Below are 25,383 nucleotides of genomic sequence, written 5' to 3' on the forward strand. Positions count from 1 at the left end.
TCTAATTTATACTGTCAGCCGCCGAGTGTTAACGTCATAGATATAGCCATAGTATTTAAAGCAAACGGTCAAACATACAGTATTACAGTACCTATACCTATTATTATAACTATTATAAGTAGCGGCTTATTATTGTATTTTTTTTTTTGTTATAATTATTTAAATAATCTTTCTGCGTAGAAACACTAATACGTTTTAAATATTCAACAGAGGTGTGTGTAAAATATTTAAATGATTAACATATCATGTACTTATATTATTTTTCAAATATATAGTCTTATGCAGTTCATTTATTAAACCATCAGTCAGCACTCGTACCTCCCCTTGGGACCACCGGCCACCGCCCCTATAGTGGCAGGGCGTTATAACATATACATTTATGTATAGGTATAGTTGGTTATATAATATTTAACACTAAGCACTTAGGTATGTTCTGCGTAAATAATTATGTGAGAAATAATCTAAATTAACTCTTCGCACGAGATCTTAATAATAATATGCAGTAGGTTATTTTTAATATATTTTAATGAGTGGTGAAGTAAGTATAGGTAGGTCTAATATATTATACCTATAGTCTATATATTTTATATACCAAGTAGTAAGTACTTATATAAAATGTAAAAAATAAAAACTAGTACTGTCTGGTAAAAGTTTTACCTGACCGTACTAGGTGTTCGCGTTCTGCTAACCATTTTTGTTAAAAGTTTCAATATTGTCAACAAACACCTCGTGGCCAGAATTTGATATGATATGATCTATAATATGAAAAAACAATATTAATTATTCCTTATAAAGTATTTAGTATAATTATAATAATTTATATTAATTATTAATAGTTAAAATATTGTATAACCTTTAGACTAACTATAAATATAGAAAATTAAATGATAAATGAATTGCCCTATATAACTTAAGGAATAACAACTATAAGAACAACACCAATAAATAATTTTCATAAGTGTTTTTGATCATCATACATTTGAACAAATTAAAAAAAGTCGACCAAACGCCACTGCGCCACGCTTTTCTCCACCACATAACTATATTGTTCCTATACCTATGCCAAAAACCTTCTTCTCCACCCACCAATTCATTATCACTGCTTCGCCCTACGTCATCGTTCTTCGCCACCTACGTCATAACCTCCCTCACCACTACCTATACAGCGCCACACTGAACTCACCAATCCATGATATTTAGTTTACCAACACGGTATGTCATTATTAAATGCTGCGATGATGACTTTAAATAATTATTTCGTTTTATTAAAACCTCTAATGATACTATAAGATCAATAAAATATTAAGTAATGGTCAAACATTTTCGTTTCGTTCTATACGTTTCTAATATATTTTATTCATACGTAACAGTGATTGATATTTTGAATCAGTTATTATAGTTAAAAAAATTAAAAATAGAAGTTACTAAAATTACTATTTAATATATTTTAATAATTCTTAGACTTGAAGAAGAATTATAGCACATGAAGTTTACTAAGTCGAAAATCTATGATCGTTGTGATTTAGAAGTCGTATTTTACGAGATTATAAATTATAATACATCGCAGTTTCACATCTAACCTGAGGACAATAGACGATTTAAAAGCTGTTACATGAAAGTTGTATCTATACCACTTGAGATGCGTAACTTATACCACCATTTCTTTAATATAGATTGAAGTTGAATGCAATGTATTTATAGACCTTTGGTCTTATATGACTTAATACCAATTAAGTTCAATGCTATATGCAAGTGTATTATACACCTATATTTCGGGGAAAGGGATTCTTGATTCTTCTAACAATTTTGCAAATTACTGTCCATCCGTCCTATTCTACACCTATAGTTTTCCCGGTGTATGCTTACAAGTAGTGTTCTGCTCGTCGCTCGATGGTTCTAATTACTTATTGTTAAACCTATTTTGCTGCCTCTTCTTTTAAATCTCTCTTGCAATGCATTTTGAAAATATTTATAGATATTATAAGTCGTTGATATTTAATAATTGATTTATATACGCATAAATAAAAAATAAAACAGTAATTCGTTGCGTAAATATGATTTTCAATTTATTGATATTAAATCAAGGTAGGTACATATTATATTGATATAAATAATTTATCAATTATCTTCAAACAAAAAAGCTTGCCTAAAAGGCTAACAACAAAAAAATTGCCATATAGGCTAACATTAGATATAATACATTTTGATAGATAAAACAGTGTACATTGTGTACAAAATGGAATAAAAAATGTTGATAGGTAGCACAATGAAATAATGATATGAAAAATTAACAACGCGCGCAGCAGCACAAACGTAAAACGGAGCGTTTAATTTGCTTCCACGTAGATGCGAAACGTCTTCTACGGGGCATCGGATTGACGCTTACATTTGCAACCTTTACGTGCGGATCAGACTTACCTGCCAGATCACCAACCTCCTCAATCACCACCGGGCAGTCCACGTCATCGCTTACTACGACGTCTTCGACCATTAAGGCAGTTGAACATTTTCTTTTTAGACCAGCTCCACTGTCTCAATATTTAGTGTATTAACGACGACTTCTGTCTGACTCGTGCTGACTTGTATAATTTCGTCAATTATCGACGACGTGTGTGCGTCGGATCTACCAGTGACGTTCTCCACGCGTCGTAGCATTATTCTGTGAGCCATATTTATATCACGTGATGAATGAATAGATACATAGATTGGCGGTCCGACATTTCCTTTGCTGACAAACTGCACTGTCTCCATGTCCGGTGTTGTATTAACGACTTCGGACAGACTCGTGCCAATTTGAAAAATGTCGTCGATTATGTTCACGGATTTAGCAAAGTACGATTTTTAATTTCTCAACCTAATATATGTATATGAAGTAGATGATTTTGTGATTATTGTTTTATTTTATCTTTTCATTTAAAAATGCATATTATACAACCGTTGAATAACGGGGAAATCGCGTTTTCTCGTGTTTGGGGAGGTGTAGGTACAACATTTTATTGTTGTATAAAATTGTACAAAATAAGTAGGTACATAATATACTGGATCATTTTTATACTCAGTTTTAAACATGGCAGTGCTGGGGGTAACGGACCTAAATTTATGTACCCAACAGTTATATTATTTAAATACATAATAATTATTCTTTCTTATAATTCATATATTTAAAAATATTTTTTTACTATGGGTAGAAAACTTAGTAGTTTGTGCTTTAGTTTCATGTTTTTTGCAATAATATAGGAAAAGAAAATCTTAGAATTTCATTCCATAGATTTCCAAATGATCAAAAAGGGTAATTTTTAAAAATTTTAAGATTTTTTATTTTTATTATCTTAAAATCCTAATTTTTATAAAATTGTTATGTATAGACGTAGTCAATGGGCGAGACTAACAAAAAATAATACAATTATTGATAGTTTTGAAAAAAAGGGACTGATGGCTTCAGCCTTCAATGAAATATAAGGTGATACCTATGTTCAAAACACTTTACAAATGAAGATTATTTAATTTTGAACGATGTTGGAAATGGAATGTTTGTATAATAGTTATTTTATAAGATAATTATATTTTATGCTAATGAACAATAAATTATTAATAAGATTTTTAAATAGATTTTTAATATTAAATGAATATTTTGCATATTTAAGAACATAAATATTTGGTATTTAAAAAGAATATTAAGAGAATGTATTGCCTATTTTATGTGACATAAAAACATCATATTTTAAGGATTTTAAAAGAATATAAATCCGACCTTTAGTAATTATGATTAAAGGTATAGTTAAACCTTGGAAACCAATTCTAGGTTATTTTTTTTCTAAATGACCAATGTCTAGCTTTAGATATAATTGATATAAAAATATTATGGTTCATATTATCAATAAAATTAAAGATGCTGGTTTTATTTTGAAAGTAATTATATGTGAGATGTGACCAATAGGCAATAATATTGGCATGAGAAATTTATTTGGAGTATCACAAACACGGTCATTCATCAACTTCAATTATTAAAACATTTAATTCATGACAGTCCTCATCTCATTAAATCAGTGAGAAATTATCTGAAAAAATACAATTTCAACTATGACAATGATTTTTGAAGTTGGTCAGATTTAGTAGATTTGTATAACAAAGACAAAGGGCGAAGGTTAGCATCCAGATTAAATAAAATGCACATGAATCTATCACCATTCTGTTAGATCTGATATGATAGCTTTAATTGCATTAAATGAAATGAATAGTTCAGCTATATATACAGCAAGATATATAGAATTCTTTGATGTTTTTAACAGTATAACGCACGGTAAGGCAAAAACATTAAGAAAGCCATTAACTAAAATGTCTAGACATTGGACCGTTTTGAATGAAGCAGAACAGGTATTGGAAAAATTTAAAGTCTATAATAGAACTGGAAAATTACCACCATATACAGTCAAGAGTGTAGTAGTCTGAATATGACACTATTGGGCATTGGCTAACATTGAAGACATTATTGCTGAAATCAGTGCTACGACTGTTTACGACTTCACATTCTTCTAGCGCTTCAGGCGGAGAGACGTTAAGATTACCAATGATACAGTCTCCAATGTTCAATGGAAGCTTGAAAGACTGGTCGTCATTCATTGACACGTTCAACGTCTTATTCCATAATAATGCAAAATTAAATGATGTGCAACGACTGCATTATTTAATTAAAATAAAGTGTAACGGGTTCGGCAGCTGATATAATAAAAACTATTATAATGTTATATATATTTTCTATGATGACGGATTGTTGTATATTCAACAAAAATTATTTGAATACAATTAAATTAAATAACAATTGAAGTCTCAAATTTTTAATTTTATTTTTTTAACAGGTATTTGAACAGAATATTCAATATTAAGAATGAAAAGTCCAATAACTTTCATCATATAGTTTATTTTTGAATCAAAAACTTTATTCCATACAAGTAAAAGTAATGAGTGGATGTGTTGATTATAATTTTAACTTGCACGGAGTAAAATGTTATTCAATTTTTTGATTTAAATTATAAATTTTAGAATATTCCTTCAGTCGTATGTAGAATTTGTTGCAAGTCTGAAGATGTTAAATGTTATAATAGAATACTAGTTTACTGTTTAACTTAATCAATACAGACTAGCATTTTAAGTTTCCACTTATAATCATTCTTTATTACACACAATGATTTAATATTTAATTCAAATGTGTACAACAAGTCAGTGATCTATTAGGTACACTTGAAACTCACAATTAAACCCGAATATTTGACAACATATTATGTGCATGCAAATATGAAATGCTTATGGATCATGGATATTTTACAATTTTTAGTTTCAAGTATTTTATGAAAGTATGGAATGTTGAAGTTAATCAATGTTTTTAGGCAATGACCATTTAAAAGAATACATATTATATTTAAAAAGTAACTGAGAAGTATTTTTTAAAACACAGACAATTACACAAACTGTGATTTTAATGAAAGTTTTTAACTTAAAAGTTATTATTAAAGTATACTGACTTTAAATGAAATTAAACATATGATTTTATATTGTTTTAAAGTGCTATTAATTACTAATATTAGTTTTTAAAAGTAAGAAACAGACATTTTTCAAAGCTGACTGTCATTTATGAGAAACTGGACTGAAATAAATCCTAAAACCAAATGTTAACAAATATGTATAAATAAAATGTAGCAATATATATTATATATATAAAGAACAAATCACAATATAAATACATACATTAAAAACAATAAAATTAACAAAATCATAAACAAATTAACATTTAAAATGTTCTAAATCTAATGTACAAAAATATAGTATATTATTATTTATCTTTCACCGTGTAGAAGTATTTCTATCAGTTTTAAGGGATAATTGGATTGTTTGATAAATTTGAAAATAAAACCACCTCCAGAACATAAAAAAAAAGGATCCCTTTTATTGGCAAATACGTTAATAATGTAGTGTGAGGCAATAACGGCAATATTTTTAAAATATATTCTATAATTTTGATTCAGTCAACCAGGCAAAATTTTGAGGCTTGCGATCTGCAGATGGATTGATCATTATATTAACAAATGAAGGTCCACTTGTATCCTGTCAAGAACAATTAATTATATAAACATATGGCTTAACTTAAAAATATTTGTATAGCTATAATATTAAAATGACAAAGGTATTAAATTAATAAATATGTAAGTATTTTCTATAATATAGCTCTTTTTTTTTTCTATCAAATACAGGTGTAACTAAACTAAGTTATAGAGATTTATCACATGAGAAGTTATTATTATGAATTATTACACAAGAATAATTATTTGAGTTTTTTGTTAATTACTAGTACCGATAGGCGTAGCGTGATTAATTTTTTTTTAGGGGGGAAGGGGGCTATAGCCCTGATTTTCCTTGTGGAATCAACAAAGCTGCCAGAACTTTTTGTGAATTATTTCAGCGAAGGGACTATGTATATAATTCGGGTATTCAACATATATATTAAAAATGTAACTAAAGAAAATTTATAGGGACAAATAATAAAAAAGATTAAAGAAGCATATGTTACAGTTTAATATAAATAAATAATGTATCATGTATTATATATCAAATACATATTTTATTTTTGAACCAAATATAAAAAAAAAACATTTTAAATAGTAAATTATTAGTTATTACCTATAGGCTATAGTATCAAGTTTAAACGTCTATTTTTTGGGTAAATATATTAAGAACATCTTTAGCATTAATAATATTTGCTAAATCCCTCTCAATATGAAGTAATGATAGATTTCAAACTTTATCATTAGTCATGTTTTTTTATTCACAGCATAACTGAAAATGATCTTTCACATGAAGTAGAATTTATTGGAATAATAAGTGCTACTTGAAATAGCTTATATAAATTTGGAAAATTTTTTTTGTTTATTTCTGATACAATAGCATCTATATTAAAATCATTTTTACCAATACAATTCTTCATAAAGAAGGTTAGGTTAGAAAGAAGGGTTAAGAAGAATTCTGGAGGGACTATAGGCTATAGCTCCCTTAGCCCTCCCCATTCTACGACTATGTTAGTACATACATATAGATTTTAGAAGTTTTAACTTTATACAAATTAGTAATTACACAAATCATTATATTATTCAAATTAAAATTATAATTATGTATAATATTAGTTAATTAAGTGATTTAATTTCAAATGAAAAGAGTAAAATATTAATTGCAATAGTTTAATTATATTTTATAGAAATACACATTAAGACATTTAGGTAGTCATTAAATTATTAAAAGATTATTTAGAAATTAGAATGTACTTTTTAAATTGCATTAAGGAAAATGTTAAAAAATCTAGCTGCATTAAGATGATTTCTCTTCTTACACAAACATACTAATTTACATTGCTCATTATGTATTAAACAGTTTTGTTGTTTTTAATATTGAGAATAAATTTACCTATTAACAAAATAATATATTATAATTTATAGTCTTTCGTTGATTCTATTTCAATATTAAAGCGAGTCATAAGAATTATTTAATTGTTGTTAGTTCATTAAATATTAATAAAATACAAGGACAATGAGTCAGTATATAGGTTCATTTTAACTAATATTATTAAAAAATAAATGAAATATATTTACCATAAACGCATTTCTTACTGCAATTGAAACTTGTTCAACAGTTGTACAAAAATATCCTTTACGACCAAATAGTGTCAAAATATTTTCATAATGAATGTTTACAGATAGACAATTAGGAGGGATACTAAAAAATAATATTACAATTAAAAATTTTAAATTGACAACAACAAAATACAACATAATATATTATTGTATACATACACTTCAGTTAAGTTCTCAGAATCTTGTACTAAACTCCAAGTAGACTCGTCCACACCTCCATATATACCATTATTATTAACAACAATAATGACAATTGGTAATTTATATCTAAAATTATAAATATAAATTAAAATATCAAAAGTTTAAAATATTATAATATTTATTAAGTTCATAAAATGATAAATGATTTACTATATGTATCAATACTATACTTATGGGCTACAATCTAAGATCTATGAATAGAACAGGTTTTTTTTAGTGTCTAAAAATGTATTTATTTATTTATAAATTAAAAATCCAGTTACGAGAAATTTTAAAATTGTGTTTACAAAACTATGAATATAAAAACAAATTAAATTTAAAAATTGTTTATTAAAAGAAAGATCAGATTTAATATTTAAAGATAATATACCAATAATTATAATACAATAATATATAATATTATATAGTATTAATAGTATTATACTATCTAACTCTAGTAAATTTTACTTTTCATCTGAGTTTTGTTTGTTTTGAATACATATTTTGTTAGGTAGTAAATTACCAAAAAAATTTTTAAGTGGTGTTGGCCTTATCAAATAATTGATAACATAATATAATAATTTATCATTTAAATAACAATGTTGGATAATAATTTTAATTTCTTCAAAATGTAAATACCTAATTTAAATTAAAGTGTTGTGCAATAATAAAATATTTATTAATAAATTATGTTTTCACAAGTAAAAGTTAATATGATTAATTGGTCAACCATAACATCTTAAACTTACACAATTACTGCAGAGTCGGACTGGCCCAGACCACTAGTTCGCAATCGCGGACGGGGATCCAGCTTAATTATGGTAATTTGGTAATTGGGGGCCCCTGATTTTGGAACTATTAATATTAGGTATAATATAATTATTATACCTACTATAATTAGGTATTAATATAATATATTAATATTATTCTTTTAGAGTTAATATAAATATGAAATAAACATTTTTTTTCAAATCAGGCAATTATTTTTGTTTACAATCTTGAAAAGTTTTCAATAATAATTATTAAAATAATAACATTATCATTCTACAAATGTAATAGCTGTCTATATACAAATATGTATCATTGATCATAAATATTAAATAGTATAAAATTGTTGTGACTATTAAATAATTATAATATTATATTATATTTATATAGGTGTATGACTTGGTATTCGCATTATCACTGATTGTAACTGAATTATTATATTTTAAATAAGTATTGTACTCGTACACATGAAGGCCAAAGCTCGTAGGGTTATAAATAGCTTGTAAAGTCAATAATATGTGAATTGACTGGTGAATTAGCATCTGATAAAAGGCCTGATGTTTCTACAGTAAAAAAGTTTAAAGTGGAAACATATAACTATATAATTTGATAATTGATAAATAGTATAGAAAAAAGATTTGTTAGCAATTCAGAATTACTTAAAGATTGTATTTGTTTAGGCCCTAAAAATTTTAAAAATGATTTACCTAAAAACTCACTATTAAAAATAAGTGAAATAAGTGCTGAAATAACAAAAATAAGTGTATACATTTTAACTTCTAAACTATTACTATAACAATATGCAATACAATATGATTCAATAACTAAAAATTTTAAGGATACATTTTCAAAAAATTATCTATCTTATAACAATCACTCCAACTATGAACCAGAACAAAATATTGACCACATTTTGGAATGCAATACATTTAACAATTGTTTAAGATGCGCTTTTAATATTTTGTACGAAATTGTTCAACAATCAGGATCTTTTCATAATACTTGGCATATAAATTTGTTTTGACGTTACCATGTACACTAGTTGCATGTAAGCATATATTTTCCAAAGTTAAAAAATATTAAAACTAAATTAAGATCAATATATGCCTGCTGAGGGTCTTTTTCCAAATCTCAAACTGGGCTCGAGCCAGTCCGACACTGAATCTCAGTTTAAATCTGAATATAAATGCAATAATTTAATATATAAAAAATAATTGAAAGTCCATGTTTTCATATCATTCAGTAAATAGCTAAAATATGAATTTTTATCACTTGTATAACTAACCTGACCATTGTTTCTACTTCCATTCCAGAAAATCCAAACGCTGAATCGCCTTCAACACATAAGACTCTTTTTCCAGGTTCATATTTTTGACACCATAAGGCTGCAGCAATAGCAAACCCTAATCCAACTCCCATGGTACCAAATGTTCCTAAATATTAAATTAATTATTTATATTAGAATATTAATTGCAATGTCATTAAATAGTATTTAACTTACCAGCATCAAGTCTATGTCTAGGTAAATTGTTTAATAATACAGCTCTACCAATGTCCATTGTATTTGCTCCTTCACTTACAATAATACAATCTGTAAATAAACACATTTTATTATTTTTCTTGATTATTTATCAGAATAAGTAACACTAATGGGTAGTTTCTACCTACATACTTATCATACTTTTATTTTTTATTCAGGCTTTTAATTTTGCTTCTGGTATTTTAAAAAAATACAGCAATTGTACAATACACAGATTTGAACTAATAAAAATCAGAACTATAATTTTATTTTCCAAAGAATTAAAAATAAAATATAAGCCAGAATCAAAACAAAAAAGTATGTTTTTAATAACATTTATAATATTATTATAGTAAATTACAGATAATAATTTTGTCATTGGTATTTAGTACCTAAAGTGTATTGATTAATGTTTTTATCGTATAATATAAATTAATGTGATATGATATATACAAGAAAAATGTTAGATGAAGTAATATAAAAAATATGTAATATATTAACATATTAACATACATTTCAATTTTTTTTAATTAAAAACTATTAAAATAATAACTAGATAAATAAAAATAAAGACTCAGATTTGAAATTTAACTTTTTGCAGAATTCATTAAATGTATGAATAGAATTATTATAATAATATTACTTTAAATATATTTGTTTGTTTGACAATTATTATTTCATTATTTTCTACAAATGTTTTATTCTATAACATTGCTACATTAGGTATAAAAAGAATAAATATTTTATGTAAAAGTGTATGAATTACAATATAATACTTGTAAATTAAAATAAACTTAATAGTTAATATTATTGTATCAACTATTAACGTATCAATATTGAGTTTATACACAATGGGCTTCATAAAATCATAAATATATGAGATGAAACCAACCTTTTGGAATATTATCATATATATGTTGAAAAACTGTGTAGTAGTTTAATGGTACAGAAGTATCTTTCATCATTGACTGAAAATAAAAATAACTCTTATTTTGTACACACAATTCGGTATTTATGAAAATATAAAATATAAACAATAATGATATTTATTGAATGTATTAATGGAGTGATTAAGTAATGATTGTCAAAACTCTTCAAGAGTATTAGATGCCAGACAAAGAAAAAGTATCTATTAAAAGCAAAGTTGACATGAATAATGAAGTGGAAAACTTATTCTAATCACAGAAACTTGACTTAAACTAATATTGATTATTGGTTAAAATAATTTCTTACCTCAACATATTTTTTGTTTGACAAACACTTCTCTTTAAGTTTGTCTAACCATTCATTTCTTACATTTTTCCATTTTTTTTCAGTTAAACAACCATTTAATGCATTAACTGCAGCATGCATATCTGCCTGAATTGCTACAGTAGCTTGTTGGCTGTTATGCAACTCTTCTGCACTTATGTCTATCTGTACGAACTTTACATTAGAGTCGAATCTTGGTGGTTTACCAAAATGTAGTATCCAATTTAATCTTGCACCCAGCAATAATATGACATCAGCATTTAGCAAAGCATAAGTACGTGCAGACGCTACACTTAAAGAATGCTCATCTGGCACTACACCTTTACCCATTGGTGTAGCTATAAACGGTAAGCCAAATTGTCCAATGAACTGTCTTATGGCATATTCTGCACGTCCATAGGCAGCACCTAAATACATTGATATACAAAAATATAGTTATGTACTAATGTTCTATTTTTAAATATATTTCTCTTACCTTTGCCAACAATAATAAGAGGGCGTTTGGCATTTATTAACAGTTCTGCGGTAGATTCAATGTTTTGAATATCAGGGAAGATTATTGGAGGTTGTGAGATTATTGGTTTATTCACTACCCTGTCTACAGGAATTCGAGCTGATAATAGATTGGCAGGAAAATCTAAATATGTAGCACCTATAGACAAAACTTAATTAATTATGGGTTTCTTTAGAAAAAGATTATAAATGTTATATCACCTGGTCTTCCATAAGTAGCATAGCGTATTGCTTTTTCAACATGAACAGGTATAAGAGCAGCATTTGGGGGCCTTGCACTGTATTTGCAATACGGTCTGCTGAGTTCGACTTGGTTGCATTCTTGAAACCCGCCAATTCCTTCGTGATCTTCAGCGCAAGAGCCGCCAATTACCAAAAGAGGCCTGAATCAATAACTATTTTTATACAACAATTTGTACACCAAACGTTGTTTAAGCATTAATAGGTAACAGACCAACAGTTGATTTGTGCATTTGCCATTCCGGCCGTGACATGAAGCAATCCGGGACCGGACACCACCAGACATACGCCGGGCTTGCGGGTAAGGTAACCGATTGCTTGTGCTGCGTATACTGCGGCCTGTTCATTGCGCATTCCTATGTATTTAAGACCTACTTGTTGCAGGGCCATGCTGAATTCAATGACTGGAATACCAACAATGCCAAAAACATATTCGACACCCTATATACACGGAAACAAGACGGTTTATTTTGTCTTTTAAATGTATCATAACATAAAAACGGTCAATAAAATACTGACTTGATGTTGTAATGCTTGTGCAAGAATGTTATTTCCATCGATGTCCTCCATATCGTTGGACATATTTTGGCGATTGGATTTTAAAAACGATACTTTAGGAAGTAGGAACAACTGTAAACGTTAGCAAACCACCAACTACTAAATTGAAGGTTTGAGAGAAACTACAATGAACTGTTTTAACAGAAGAAAAAATATCACAGCAATGAATATAATATCATCATAATATCATAGATTCATAGCATTAATCAACAATATTGTAATTTATATTTTTACAAAAACAGGAAACAACGAACGTCACAAATATATATATATAGATGTGTAATAATAAATTATATAATTTATTCAATAATTTTTATTGTTGTGATTATTGTAGTAACGTAGTGATTGATGCAGTGATAAGTCATTGTAGCAATTGTACGTTGTACCACTTGTACGTTACACATAGATAGTGACGATTGATAAGCGGTACCGCAGTAGGGGCTTGGGCAGTGGTGCCGGTGGCGCTGTTGCATGACAAAATAAATTGTTTTTTCATGGTAAATGTAAGAATGTACGAAATGTTACCTGTGGTAAGTCGTTCACCGGCGACGAAATTACAAGCTATCAATATTGTACAATATTATAATGATTATTACCTATAGTGAAATACCACGATTTAAGATATTATACCAATCTTAAGAGAGCGCCATACCCGGCTGTGTTGTCTCTGTCTTGCTAACGTACGTCATAACAAATTTTCGTTCAGCAGAATACATTTTGCGACGTTAGCTTAAAAATTATTAGAGTAAATTTACCTACTATCAAATTTAAAGGTAAGAATATTGTCTAGACAACGACACGTGCTTTTAATGATATTATTATTTTAAAGTGAGTCACAGCTATGTGGAATATTACAACTTTAAAATGTTCATAACTCACTGTAAAATGATAATACCAATAAAATCATACGTCATCGTCTAGATCAGCGGTTCTCAATTTTTTTTTTTACGTACCACTTAACTATATTATCAATCAGTCGCGTACCACTAATGATTAAAAATAGAACGATCCAAATTCCAAATTGTATAGTTAAATACATTTATTTTAAATAATAAATCAGTAAAATACTACAACTGCAGTATAATTATTTTTTATTTATTAGTTTTTTAAAATAAGATATGAATTGGAAGAAATAATTGAATGGGTTTATTATCCAAAAACGGCCCTCCGCGTACCACCATGAAGTCTTTCGAGTACCACTAGTGGTACGCGTACCACAGTTTGAGAACCGCTGGTCTAGATAATATTCTCACCATTAAATTTGATCGTAGGTAAATTTACTCTAATATTAAAGCTAACGTCACGAAATGTATTCTGCTGAACGAAAATTTGTTATGATGTACGTTAGTCTTAAGCCGTGTGAAATACACAACACTCGATTATAGAATAAAATCGCGACAAATTTGAATAGGCCAGTCAGATAACAATAACGGCCGTGTAGCAATCTATGGTATGTTAATATTTCTCCGGACTCATATGTCGTATAATATATTACTAATTATAATTATTTACACTGGTCGGAGTGTAGCCGTAGGGCCGCGAAACTGTTCTTAAAAATGAAATTGTTAACTGTTCGTTATTTACAAATATGTATGTAATCATTGATTAATGAAAGTATGAACATATTATACTCAGGTAGGTATACTCTTTATAAGTAGAAGGTAGATAAAACAAAGAAAAAAGGCTAAGATCTGAATAAAAGTTAAAAATTAATATTAAAAACCTAGTTACTCCACCCATAAATCCAATATAATTATCACTAAATTAAATTATTATGTTTATATTTGTATTATGATTGTAATTTATATAATATATGATTATTGCATAAATACTCACCTAAATATTTATATGAATATTATTAAATATTAAAACGTTAAAAAACTATAATAAGCTATTCGGCATGTTACTACCTATATTTGTAACTTGTTACAGTAATACTTTGTTACTTTAAATTTAAGGTCATTTTTAATGTTATTAATTTACGACGTTTAATACTTAAACACTGAGACAGTTAGCTGGGTACTTTGGCCAATTGCTTGCTCGATATGAAATAAACATAACCTAGGTTTAGGGTATACCTGGTTATTTCTCTATTATATTTATCTCACAAATCTACTTTGTACTATATATTGTTTGAGTTGCATACCGTGGACACTTCCAAAAAAATAAATTGGTAAAAATTGATCGTGAACAATTTGTACGGTATACAATATTATACATAAACCAGGAAAGATATTTTGCATGATAATATAAAATTAAACTGCATAAGACTTTTGATAGCGGATCGTGATCACAATCAGTATGACTAGTATGAGGCATAAGTTTGGTAACACAGTAGGACATAACCTTTATATACTCTAAAATGCACTCTTAACCAAAACCAAACTACTAAACTAAATTCAAAATTTTTAAAATGTATAATGATAACGAACAAATTGCAAAACAAAGTAAAATGATAATAATATATATCTTAAGCGGTTTTGAAAGTTGAATAAATACCTAATGAAATAGTTAATATGTGTTTAATTTTTACTCAAAAACTATTTTCATTAATATCTTATTTTGATTCAACATAATAAATTAAAGGGAAGAATGGTACACTTAAATTCCTTCTTCAAATTTGGAATATAAGACACCAAGCAATTAAAAATTTATCGTTAATAATAATTAATAATATATCAATAAGTAATTTTAGCAAAGGATGGAAGAGTTCATTCAATAAATTGGTTTGATCGGCTAAACTAAGTTTCTAGAGTGTTTTGCGACTTTTGCAATTGCAACGAATGTACTAGTTATTTAAACAAAAATATAAGAAAAAAAACCAAAATACACAAATAACAATTCACGAAGTTTTGTACAAAGAACGAAAATAAAATAATAACAAACACACAATTACTTGAAATAATTTGCCATACTTTTAATTTTTAAATTTATATATTATTATGACTAATAATTGACAGTGAGTTTCTTAAAAACTCTCGAAGCCTGCCCAATGTACATAGCACAAATTTATTATCATAACTATTATTATTTTTATTATTATTATAATGATTTATGTCTGTTAAATACTTGTATTTTGTAATATGAATATTTTTTTCTACCTTAAATAATAGTACAAACTGTCCATGATTTTAATTTTTTTTAGTTGAGACCATACAAGAGTGTCCTACAATCGAAAATGATTCATACTAATAAAAATTAATTTTAATTTAAATAAAAAAAATGTATTGTAATAACTGTGAATATATTTTATATCATTCGAAGTTTTGAATGTTAAGATTTTAATCTAAGAGATAATATGTACTATAAAATTATTCCAAATAATTACATACTGTATTAAATAAACATTTCATTATTTTTATATTTAAACTTGTTATATTATTAAACTTAAATTAATAATTTAATTTGTGATACATCGTATTAAACTTATAATATTCCTAACAATTAATTACTGCGTGTTATTTATTTTAGTTAAGTATTTAAAAAAAAAAGAAAGATTAGCTAGAGGACCTCAGTGAATTATAACTTGTATATCACAAAAAAAAAAATGATTTTATTCGTTGTATTTCAAGTCTAAATCTTAAATCATTTAAAAACGTTTCTCTATTATACTTTATTTGTTTTATAATTGTATCAAACTAATAATTTAACGTATTTTAAAGTAATAATGTTTTTCCTAACCATGGATTCGATTTGTTTGTAATAAACAGTTAACAAATATTTTCTTTATAACCGATCATAACCGATTTATGTAAATAATTATATAATTCACGTGTTATAGTAATTATTAAATAATCGTATAGTATATTATATTACATTATAATGTTCTGGAATAAAATGTATAGAGCCATAGTCACCTTCAAAAAGTACGTACCTACAATTAAAATTATTTAAATATAAAAATATTCTTGTCTATTCTTTGTCTATTTTTTTTTAGATTAGGTAACAAGTTCTGCACCACCTTGCGAACCGTTAATTATTCAGTCTGCCAATCCGGGTTCACCGACGCTGGTAAAAGGTATATCTGAATTATTAAACAAATTTTCTCTATAATAGTACTAACTACTAAGGGTTACAGAACGATTGAGAACGTTAAACTTTTTGTCCTAGTATTCAAAAGCGTCAGTAAAACCCTAAAAAAGTAACGGAAAACGGGAATTTTTACGCATAATCAGTTTTCAACAAAATCTATATTTTTATATTGCTGTAACTCAAAAACGAATCATTGTAAATAATTGAAGTTTTCACCAAATGTTTATATTAGCGTTTCTATTTACGTTTAAATTTTTAAAATATTTAGAATTTTTTTAAACTATTTATAGACCATTGAAATTTTCGATTTTCCTAATTTTTTTTTTCTTGAAATGCCGATTAAAAAAATTTGGCTTTCCCAAATATCTTTAAAATGTAATACAAGGTTAATTATAAGTTATACTTATTGTAGTAAAAAAAAATAAAAAATCGTTAGTCACAATTTTGTTTATAAGTAGAGCCAGGATTTAAATGCACTTAAAACCATACAAATATGCTCTAAAAAATAGCCAAAAATGACCTTAAAATGCCGTATATTTTTTTTATTCAATTTGTAATTTATAAATAAGCTATAATTATTATTTATTATTTTATTAAAAAAAAAAACTGAAAATTTGAAATGATATGTTTTGGCAGATTTGGGGAAATATTATTCATTCTATAAACATACCAAAATAAATTTTAAAATGTATGTAAAATTAAAATTCTAAGTAAGCCTATTGTACTTACAAAATGTTGAGCATTGTATTGAACAATAATATATTATTTAATATGTTTTAACACCAAAGATCTTCGCTATTATCCGAAAGAAATTTTTGTACGTCGAAAAGCTCCTTCGACGTCCACGTATGTAATAGGAGCATATTTCATGTGACAAATATCGTTTGTAATTAATTTTTCTGATATTTTTGTACGATTTATTTTTGGATAATATTTTAAATAGGCTAAATTTAATCGTATATTGAACAAATATGCAAAAAAATGCAAAATAAAATTTGTAGCTTTGAAACCTGCGTTACATGAAACGAATTATATATTTAGAAATCATTGTGTAAGATCAACCAAAAAATATGCACTTTGCATTGAAATCTGGGCCATATTTATAAGAATTTAAAGTTTAAATGTTTACGAAATATATCAAAATTGCGACAATTTGCAAAAAATTTTAAAGTTGAAAATTTTTAAAATTTTTGTGATTCATACCTAAGGTTAAAAATCCAATACAAGCTTATCTATAAGTTTTCCTTCAATAACTATAAAAAAAAAATTCCAGCGTAAATATAGAAAAAATGTTATGAGCGTATGAAATTTAACTTTTTACGAAATTGTATAAAATTATGATATATTACAATTTAAGTATAGGTATAATAATATAATATATCCTACTAATTATCATTGACTAATAAATCATTCTGTTCAGAATCGTTTTTCGTATACAATGATTATTCCTGTCATTGCATTCAAATTTAACACATCCATTAAAGTGACCTACTCTTCATCTCTACTATACAGCAGAGCGATACCCACTTGCCCACCCTATTTAAAAAAATTAATTCTACCTATTATAGCTTTTTTTTAAATAATTTACCATGTAATTATGTATTATTATATTTATTTATAAAACTTTATTGTTGTATCCCTGCACCGAAATGGCCACGCCGAAATGTCCGATTCCCAGTTCAGTGGGTAAAACAGTAAAATACTGAAGAGTACTTATTTTAAAATAATAATATTTTTCGTAACCGTGGATTTTATATTAACAAATAATAATCATATATTTATTATATGTAAAAACTCATTTAATTTTTGAATTTCAAAAGTTAAACATAATATATTTATTATAATATTGAAATAATTTCATTTAATAATGAATTTTATTTATCGAACTGCGTTCAACGCTTGTAAGATATTGCCATTTCAACAATTAATGGGAAGATTAAGCGTGAGCAATAAGTACGTACCTACAAATAAACTTATTTTAATTAAAAATAAAATATTCTTATCTTTTCAATTTCATTACATAGTGACTATGGGCTAAGATTGAACTCATCTTATTCTATACTTTATTAAGTATAGGTATTATATAGACAACGGGTTAATGATAAAGGGTATAAAACTACTAACTGGGCGAATCTTGTTTTAATTTTTTTTCTATAAGCAAATTATGCGGAAATTCCAGTTTTTATTTACAGTCATTTAATTGTTTTTACGAGTTTACGAACTAAGGTGTTTTACTTAAAAAAAAATCGAAATAGATATATTTTTAATTTAAATTTTCTAAATTTTTAATGTTTTTATACATATTATGTAAGAACAATTTAGATATATTAAATTTTGTTGTTCGATCCTAGCGTGGTAGATACTCGTCGCAATAATTATCGACAATTTAAAATAAGATAATATTATTATGATATCGTGTGTGGAGGTGGTGGAGGTATCGACCGCCGCCGATAATGGACAGTCATAAAACTAAACTATACTATACTTACTATACTATATTTATTATTAAAAACTTAGCTATATGCCTATGGCCTACGTATTATATATTATTATATACGAAATACCTATATATATTAACTATATTGTTGATAATAAGTATATAAATATAGGTATAATATGATATTTTATTGGTTCAATTTTCAATATAATATGTACAATTTTATTTCTTACCTTTATTTCAGTATTTAAGCCTTCTTTTAACAAATTATCGTTTTTTATAGTATCCTTCGTAATTTTTTTGACAATAATTGAAATAGTATACATGTTGACACTTGTATATTTTTTTAAACAAAAATCTTTTTGGATTTGTTACACAAATTTGACGAAACACAATTCAGTTAATAACGTTTCTTCGGAAAACTTGTTAATCCAATCTTGAGTTAGTTTTGATAAATCATTATTACTATCAAAGACAGTCCGTATTACAGCATTAAAATGTTCACAAGTTTTAAAATCACTATTTAAAACAACACACGATGTATCAAACTTAAAAATTTGACTTATATCCATTTTTATTTTAATGAAGTATCTAATAATTAAAATTACCGCAGTAGATAGGTATACTTATACGCCACATAGAACGTTGTGAACACACTAACAGATATTTACAATTTTATCTAATTTGGGTACATTTTACAGACAAGTTTGATAGTTACCCTGTGCACACAAATAATTGCTATAATAATCGTTATAAACTTATAAAGATAATACAAGATATAAAAGATAAAATTTAGTAGAAAAAGGTTGCAATAACACTACAACATATAGTAATATCGATACTACTTATAGCCATAACTATTAATATTGATACCATCTTCTTTAGTTGAAATCAAGATTATGAAATGATTACACCTTTATTTATGTGCCATGAATGAAAAATATTTAAACATTGTAACAGCATCACTATTATCACCAATTGATAGAGCAAGTTTAACCAAACTTGCGCTGGGTGATTTAAATAAAACAGACGAAACTTTTTTACGAAAAAAAGTATATGTTTACTAGTTACAACCCTTAAAAGATGTGTGTCTAAATATGTTAAAAAAAAATGTAACACATCACTAACAATTTTTATACATTTTATACATTTTTTACAATTTATACAATTTACTAACATTATACAATTTTTATATACATTTTACACAATTTATACAATTTATACAATTTTTATACATTTTATATTATAACACTAAACGACGATATTATTAATATTAACAAATAACACTGTATGTAAAACAGCATGATTATAACATAATGTGACACAGTCCCTATTTTTGTATGTAGTAGCAAATGACAAATAGACGAAAAAAGTATATGTTTACAAGTTACAACCCTTAAAAGATGTGTGTCTAAATATGTTTAAAAAAAATTTTACTGAACTGAATATGTATTTATTGTTAATTAAATCATAAAAAAAAACGACGGTTAATACATAAATATAAATATTGATAATAAAATAATTTATGTAAAATGTAATATTATATTTGTTTTAAGTATTTATATTAAAATTACGAACCCTATGTGGGTTCAGCGCGTCACGCCGAATCACATTAGGATCGGTAAAAATAGATATACATCATGCAAAAAGGTTTTGGCTCCGCCCCCTGTGCTGAAACGTACTAGGGTCGGGAAATACGCTCACCGTTCAATCGTCAAACATACACAGTCATCCACATTTGCCCTTAAACGCGTGGGCTTTCGTTTATATTAAAATAAATTAAGAAGTAATCGGAAACGTGAGTTATTATTTCATTAATTTCACATCCAACACGTCTTGTAATAAATTTTCAAAAATTTTGACTGAGCAAAAGAATTTGCGTAGATAATAATATAATATAATTTTTTTTTTTAATTACCACGTTTTGCAACATTATCGTAATTTAAATTAAAATAAGTAAATTAATAAAAGTTCTGTGCGTATTTTTTTTTTCGGCTTTGTTGAAATGCTATCTACGGTTTTTCGTTTGCAGTTTTCACGGACAATTTGACGTTCTATAGTAGAGATATTGGAATGTTTATGCTTACCGAGTCTTTTAATCAATATTTTTTTTTCTGAGTCTGTTAGAATGCTCGCAGTACAAATATTATTTGAACACTTCAATTTCAACCTCGTGTCTTGTCCATATTTATTACTATCCAATAATATTAGGTCTTTACCTCGTTTACTTTTTAGAATTTTAATTACATTATTTTCCATTATTTGACGGAAAGCTACGTAGTATATAATATTATAAACTGACGAATAGTTTGTGCGACGACGGCGACGACTGTTAACTGCTACGCCTAACCGTCATTCTCGTATCTGGTATCTAAGTAGTAAGTTACTAAAAATATCCAGTTAATCCGATAAAAGTCCGATTATCATGCTCAAAGTATCGTTTTTGGCAACGTTGGAAAAAAAATCGAGCGTTCTCAATCGCTTTTCACTGGTTTCTCAAACTTTTTTTAATGGTGGCCCACAAATTTACTGTGTGTTGGTTACGCGACCCACCCCCACAAAAGGGATTATATAGTATTATTAATAATCATTTTTATTATAAGCAATTTTATCATTGAATTTTAATTTTTAATATAATACAATATTGAATACTGAATAATTAATTCATAATTATGTCGATAAAACAACAAATTTTGCATAATCGTATTAAAACAATACAAACCTTACTAAAAATATATTTGATATTCATTTTAAAATCTATGTCTTATATAAGTTTAATCTACATTCTACAATACTAGTTCGACTTAACATTATTATTATACGTAGAGGTATCAAATAAAACATAATTTAAGCATTTATAAATTTACGTCTGTAATTATATTCATATATTTATTATCCATTCGTGACTCATAAAAAAAACTGAGCCGTCGCGGGACGCCTGGCAGATGTGAAACATCAACAATTTTCTTTTTGTAATATTGCTGAAAATTATTATTATAATCATTATTATAAATTTTTTTCCGAGCTCCGACAAATTGAGCCGACGAGCCACGAGTGGGGCGTCGCCACGCCACAGTCAGTCTCACTACCGTACCGCGCCATTAGATGTTTCACATCAAAAAAATTTTAATATATGTATTTTTTTTAAAACGCACATACTTGAAATGGCGACCAGATTAAAATACTTGTATTCAAAATGTATATACAATCCAAACTATACACTAATTATTTAAATTTATCTAGAAATTTGATTAAGTAAAGATAATTAATAGATCATAATTTGGTGTATAATCTTGTCCTTGCATTTTGAAGGTGTATTGAGTACTATTGACCCATGGTCTTCACATAAAAGACACTGTTCAGTCCAGGGCTCGCGCTAGAAGGATTAGCGCGTTGGGCGAAACCATATTTTGGCCCCTCCCCCCCACCACACACACACACACACACATACCTAGTTTGAGTACCTATTTATCTTCAATTAAAACGAAATTAGATAATAAATATTGTTAATGCGTATTAAAAGATAAATTAAGTAAAAATAATTTTCAGTTTGGTGTCTCTTCATCCGTGCTGGCGCGCTGATGGGCAGTTGTACAAGTCATCCATGGTTTTCAGCAATCCTGTAGTAATTCAGCGTAGTTTTCATCAGACTTCGCCAGAAAGTAATAAATTGCTATCCACACAGCAGAGATTTTAATATACAATTAAAATAATGGTTTATTTTTGTATACATACTCATATCATATACTTTATTTAAAAATTGTTTAAATAATGTAAAACAAATTATTAATTGACAATTTCTTTTTAGAGTATATTCCTAAAATTACTTCATCATATGAAAATACAGCGTTAGAAAAGGGTAACATAATGTTGTTGGGGCCTACAGGAGCTGGTTTGTACTTATTTGTTTTAATATTATTTTAGAAATACAATATACCAATTATTTCAAATTTATATTTATAACAGTATATTATTTATAAATATGATTACATTTAATTGTTTTTGTTAGGAAAAAGGACAATGGCTCAACTAACAGCTAAGAAATTAGACTTACCACTTTCAATTAGTTGGGCGGGAGACCATATAAAAAATATAATTGGGAAACTGTTAAGGCAAGTAAATTATGATGTTGAAAGGGCTCAAACTGCAGGTAATGTATATAATTTAAATCATTTGTTTATATAATACTATAATAATTGTTGAATATTATAGTTATAAATTAGGGCTGGGATTTTGATGCACTAATGAAATCCAGAGGTTTCTGTACTATGCTCTGGTCACAAATCCGTAACGTGTACTTTTGAATGAGAATAAGAAAATATATTTTGCATTTTTTGACAATTTTTGATTTTAACATCATGTTCTTCATTTTTAAGGGCATTAGAGATTTGGATTCAAAATTCAAACTTGAAATTGTATTTTAAAATTTTACACGTTAACGCGAGTTTTATATAAATTTATATATATATTTTTTGTATAACAAACAATAAAGTAGGTACAAAATAGTTAAAAAAATATAAGGAAATAATTGTTTTTCAGATTAAAAGAAATCCAAGTTGATGTTAACCTATGGAAAAAATATTCTAATCACTTTTATTTCAATTTAATTAATTTAATCAAGTATTATTTAAAATTTATACTAAATTTATTAAAAATAAAAACAATTTATTTGCGATTTTTTAGTGCATTAATTAGAATTTTATGGGAATTTTTTAGGGTTTTATAGGGCATTATATTCCCAGCCCTAGTAATAATACTATTTTAAGATTCCCCAAGAAAAATATGTGGCTAATGTTTCTGATATGGAAAAAAAATAGCTATATCTATTATATTGTCAGCACTAATTGAGCTGTGATAAATTAATTTTACAATAATTTTTGCCTTCTAAAGTATCAATGTTATATACTTATATCTATTTATTAGTATTTTTATCTTACACCAAGAAGAGTTAGTTTTGAAAATATTAAAGTTAAATCTCAATCATTACTTAAAATAGAGTCAACTTAGTATACATTATAGTAGCTATAGCCAAGTTTTCAGTCGTCATATTTTACCAGTCGCCTGATTTATTGCTAAAAATTGTGTTTATATAATTTCATGACATAACTTTTATTTTTGTTTTTTTTCCTTTGTAAGTACTTATTATAGCATAAGCATTTTGTACCGTGTGTTTAATCACAAGGGTATTTAGAAACAATGCAATAATACTGTGCTAAATCTATGCTGACAATCAGTGGCGGCTCGTAGTAGTTACTAGTTTAGCACAGGAGTGCGATAAAAAGATCATATAAAAAATTAAAATAATAACATAATAATACAAAATTAAACAGGCACTTCGTTGCCGTTCGATTTTAGCGACAAAATTCATCGCACAACATAATAGCTTCTATAATATCCGCCGCGCGGTTGTGATGATATTATTACTCGAATATTAATATTATTAAACCTACAGTTTATACGGGAAACCGGTATTCTTATGTGCGATTCGCACTATGTCGCACAAGCTGCGGCGTTGCATAGGCGTATATAGTTCATATTATACTCGTATAACAACATCGCGAATTCGTAACAATATTATAATTTATAATGCAATAACACTGTGCTATATCTATGCTGACAATGCATCTTGTATTATACTCCCAATTGATTATTATTTATTATTATTCTATTGTTTATACATCTTTAAATTAAAACTACTGGGTATACATAGTAGAATAAAAATTGAAGCAAAATATTGATGAATGTTGAGTAGACATTTTACAATCTATTATCAATTATTATCTGTACTATAATTTAGGTATCTATATTTTCTAAATACGATTAAAATTAACTATTGATATCAAATATCTTTATGCATTGTTTTGTTTCCAGGAAATTATGTAAATACTTTATCACAGTGGTTCTCAATATTTTTTTAGTTAATTTTTTTAGTATTTTTTATATATTTAATTATTGTAATAATATGTAATCCCCCTGAATTTTTTTTTTGTAGTTGAGCCACTGGTCAAGTTTCATTCATTAAAACTCATCCTATTGGGATGCTAATATATTTTTATACATAGAAAAAGATCTTTCCACATCAACCGATGTAATTGGTGCATATTTCATATAAACTAAATCATTTTTGTTCTACATGGTGGTTTCGGCACAATAACGATAGTTATTTTATTATTTATCCATTTATTATTGGTTTTTTCACTGGTTTTATA

General features: G+C 26.8%; 2 protein-coding genes across 2 annotated transcripts; one reads left to right on the forward strand and one right to left on the reverse strand.

The window, feature by feature from the left end:
- Positions 1-5,678: 5,678 nt before the first annotated feature.
- LOC132921706 (2-hydroxyacyl-CoA lyase 1) lies at positions 5,679-13,101 on the reverse strand. Its single transcript, XM_060984874.1, has 11 exons — positions 12,667-13,101; positions 12,362-12,588; positions 12,109-12,290; positions 11,870-12,046; positions 11,377-11,801; positions 11,036-11,111; positions 10,126-10,215; positions 9,910-10,057; positions 7,836-7,943; positions 7,635-7,758; positions 5,679-6,099 (listed from the first exon to the last, which is right to left on the reverse strand). Exons 1-11 carry the CDS (start codon positions 12,727-12,729, stop codon positions 6,004-6,006), a joined length of 1,716 nt encoding a protein of 571 aa, XP_060840857.1. The 5' UTR covers positions 12,730-13,101; the 3' UTR covers positions 5,679-6,003.
- A 3,441-nt stretch (positions 13,102-16,542) lies between these two features.
- Positions 16,543-25,219, forward strand: LOC132919130 (ATP-dependent Clp protease ATP-binding subunit ClpX-like). The gene is made up of 6 exons (XM_060980477.1): positions 16,543-16,571; positions 16,643-16,723; positions 22,724-22,836; positions 22,983-23,066; positions 23,184-23,324; positions 25,167-25,219. The coding sequence occupies exons 1-6, from the start codon at positions 16,543-16,545 to the stop codon at positions 25,217-25,219; spliced, it is 501 nt and encodes a 166-aa protein (XP_060836460.1).
- Positions 25,220-25,383: the final 164 nt, after the last annotated feature.

The sequence above is a fragment of the Rhopalosiphum padi genome, chromosome 2 (genome assembly GCF_020882245.1).
Source record: "Rhopalosiphum padi isolate XX-2018 chromosome 2, ASM2088224v1, whole genome shotgun sequence".
In the NCBI taxonomy this organism is placed as follows: Eukaryota; Metazoa; Arthropoda; class Insecta; order Hemiptera; family Aphididae; genus Rhopalosiphum; species Rhopalosiphum padi.

Excerpts from the sequence above, each read along its gene's own strand:
- LOC132921706 (XM_060984874.1), bottom strand. The coding sequence starts at position 12,729 with ATGTCCAACGATATGGAGGACATCGATGGAAATAACATTCTTGCACAA. Across the intron at positions 10,216-11,035 it reads ATATGATAATATTCCAAAAG|ATTGTATTATTGTAAGTGAA; the intron begins GTTGGTTTCATC and ends GTTTATTTACAG. Across the intron at positions 7,759-7,835 it reads TCTGAGAACTTAACTGAAGT|TATCCCTCCTAATTGTCTAT; the intron begins GTATGTATACAA and ends ATTATTTTTTAG.
- LOC132919130 (XM_060980477.1), top strand. The coding sequence starts at position 16,543 with ATGTATAGAGCCATAGTCACCTTCAAAAA. Across the intron at positions 16,572-16,642 it reads GCCATAGTCACCTTCAAAAA|ATTAGGTAACAAGTTCTGCA; the intron begins GTACGTACCTAC and ends ATTTTTTTTTAG. Across the intron at positions 23,325-25,166 it reads TGAAAGGGCTCAAACTGCAG|TTGAGCCACTGGTCAAGTTT; the intron begins GTAATGTATATA and ends TTTTTTTTGTAG.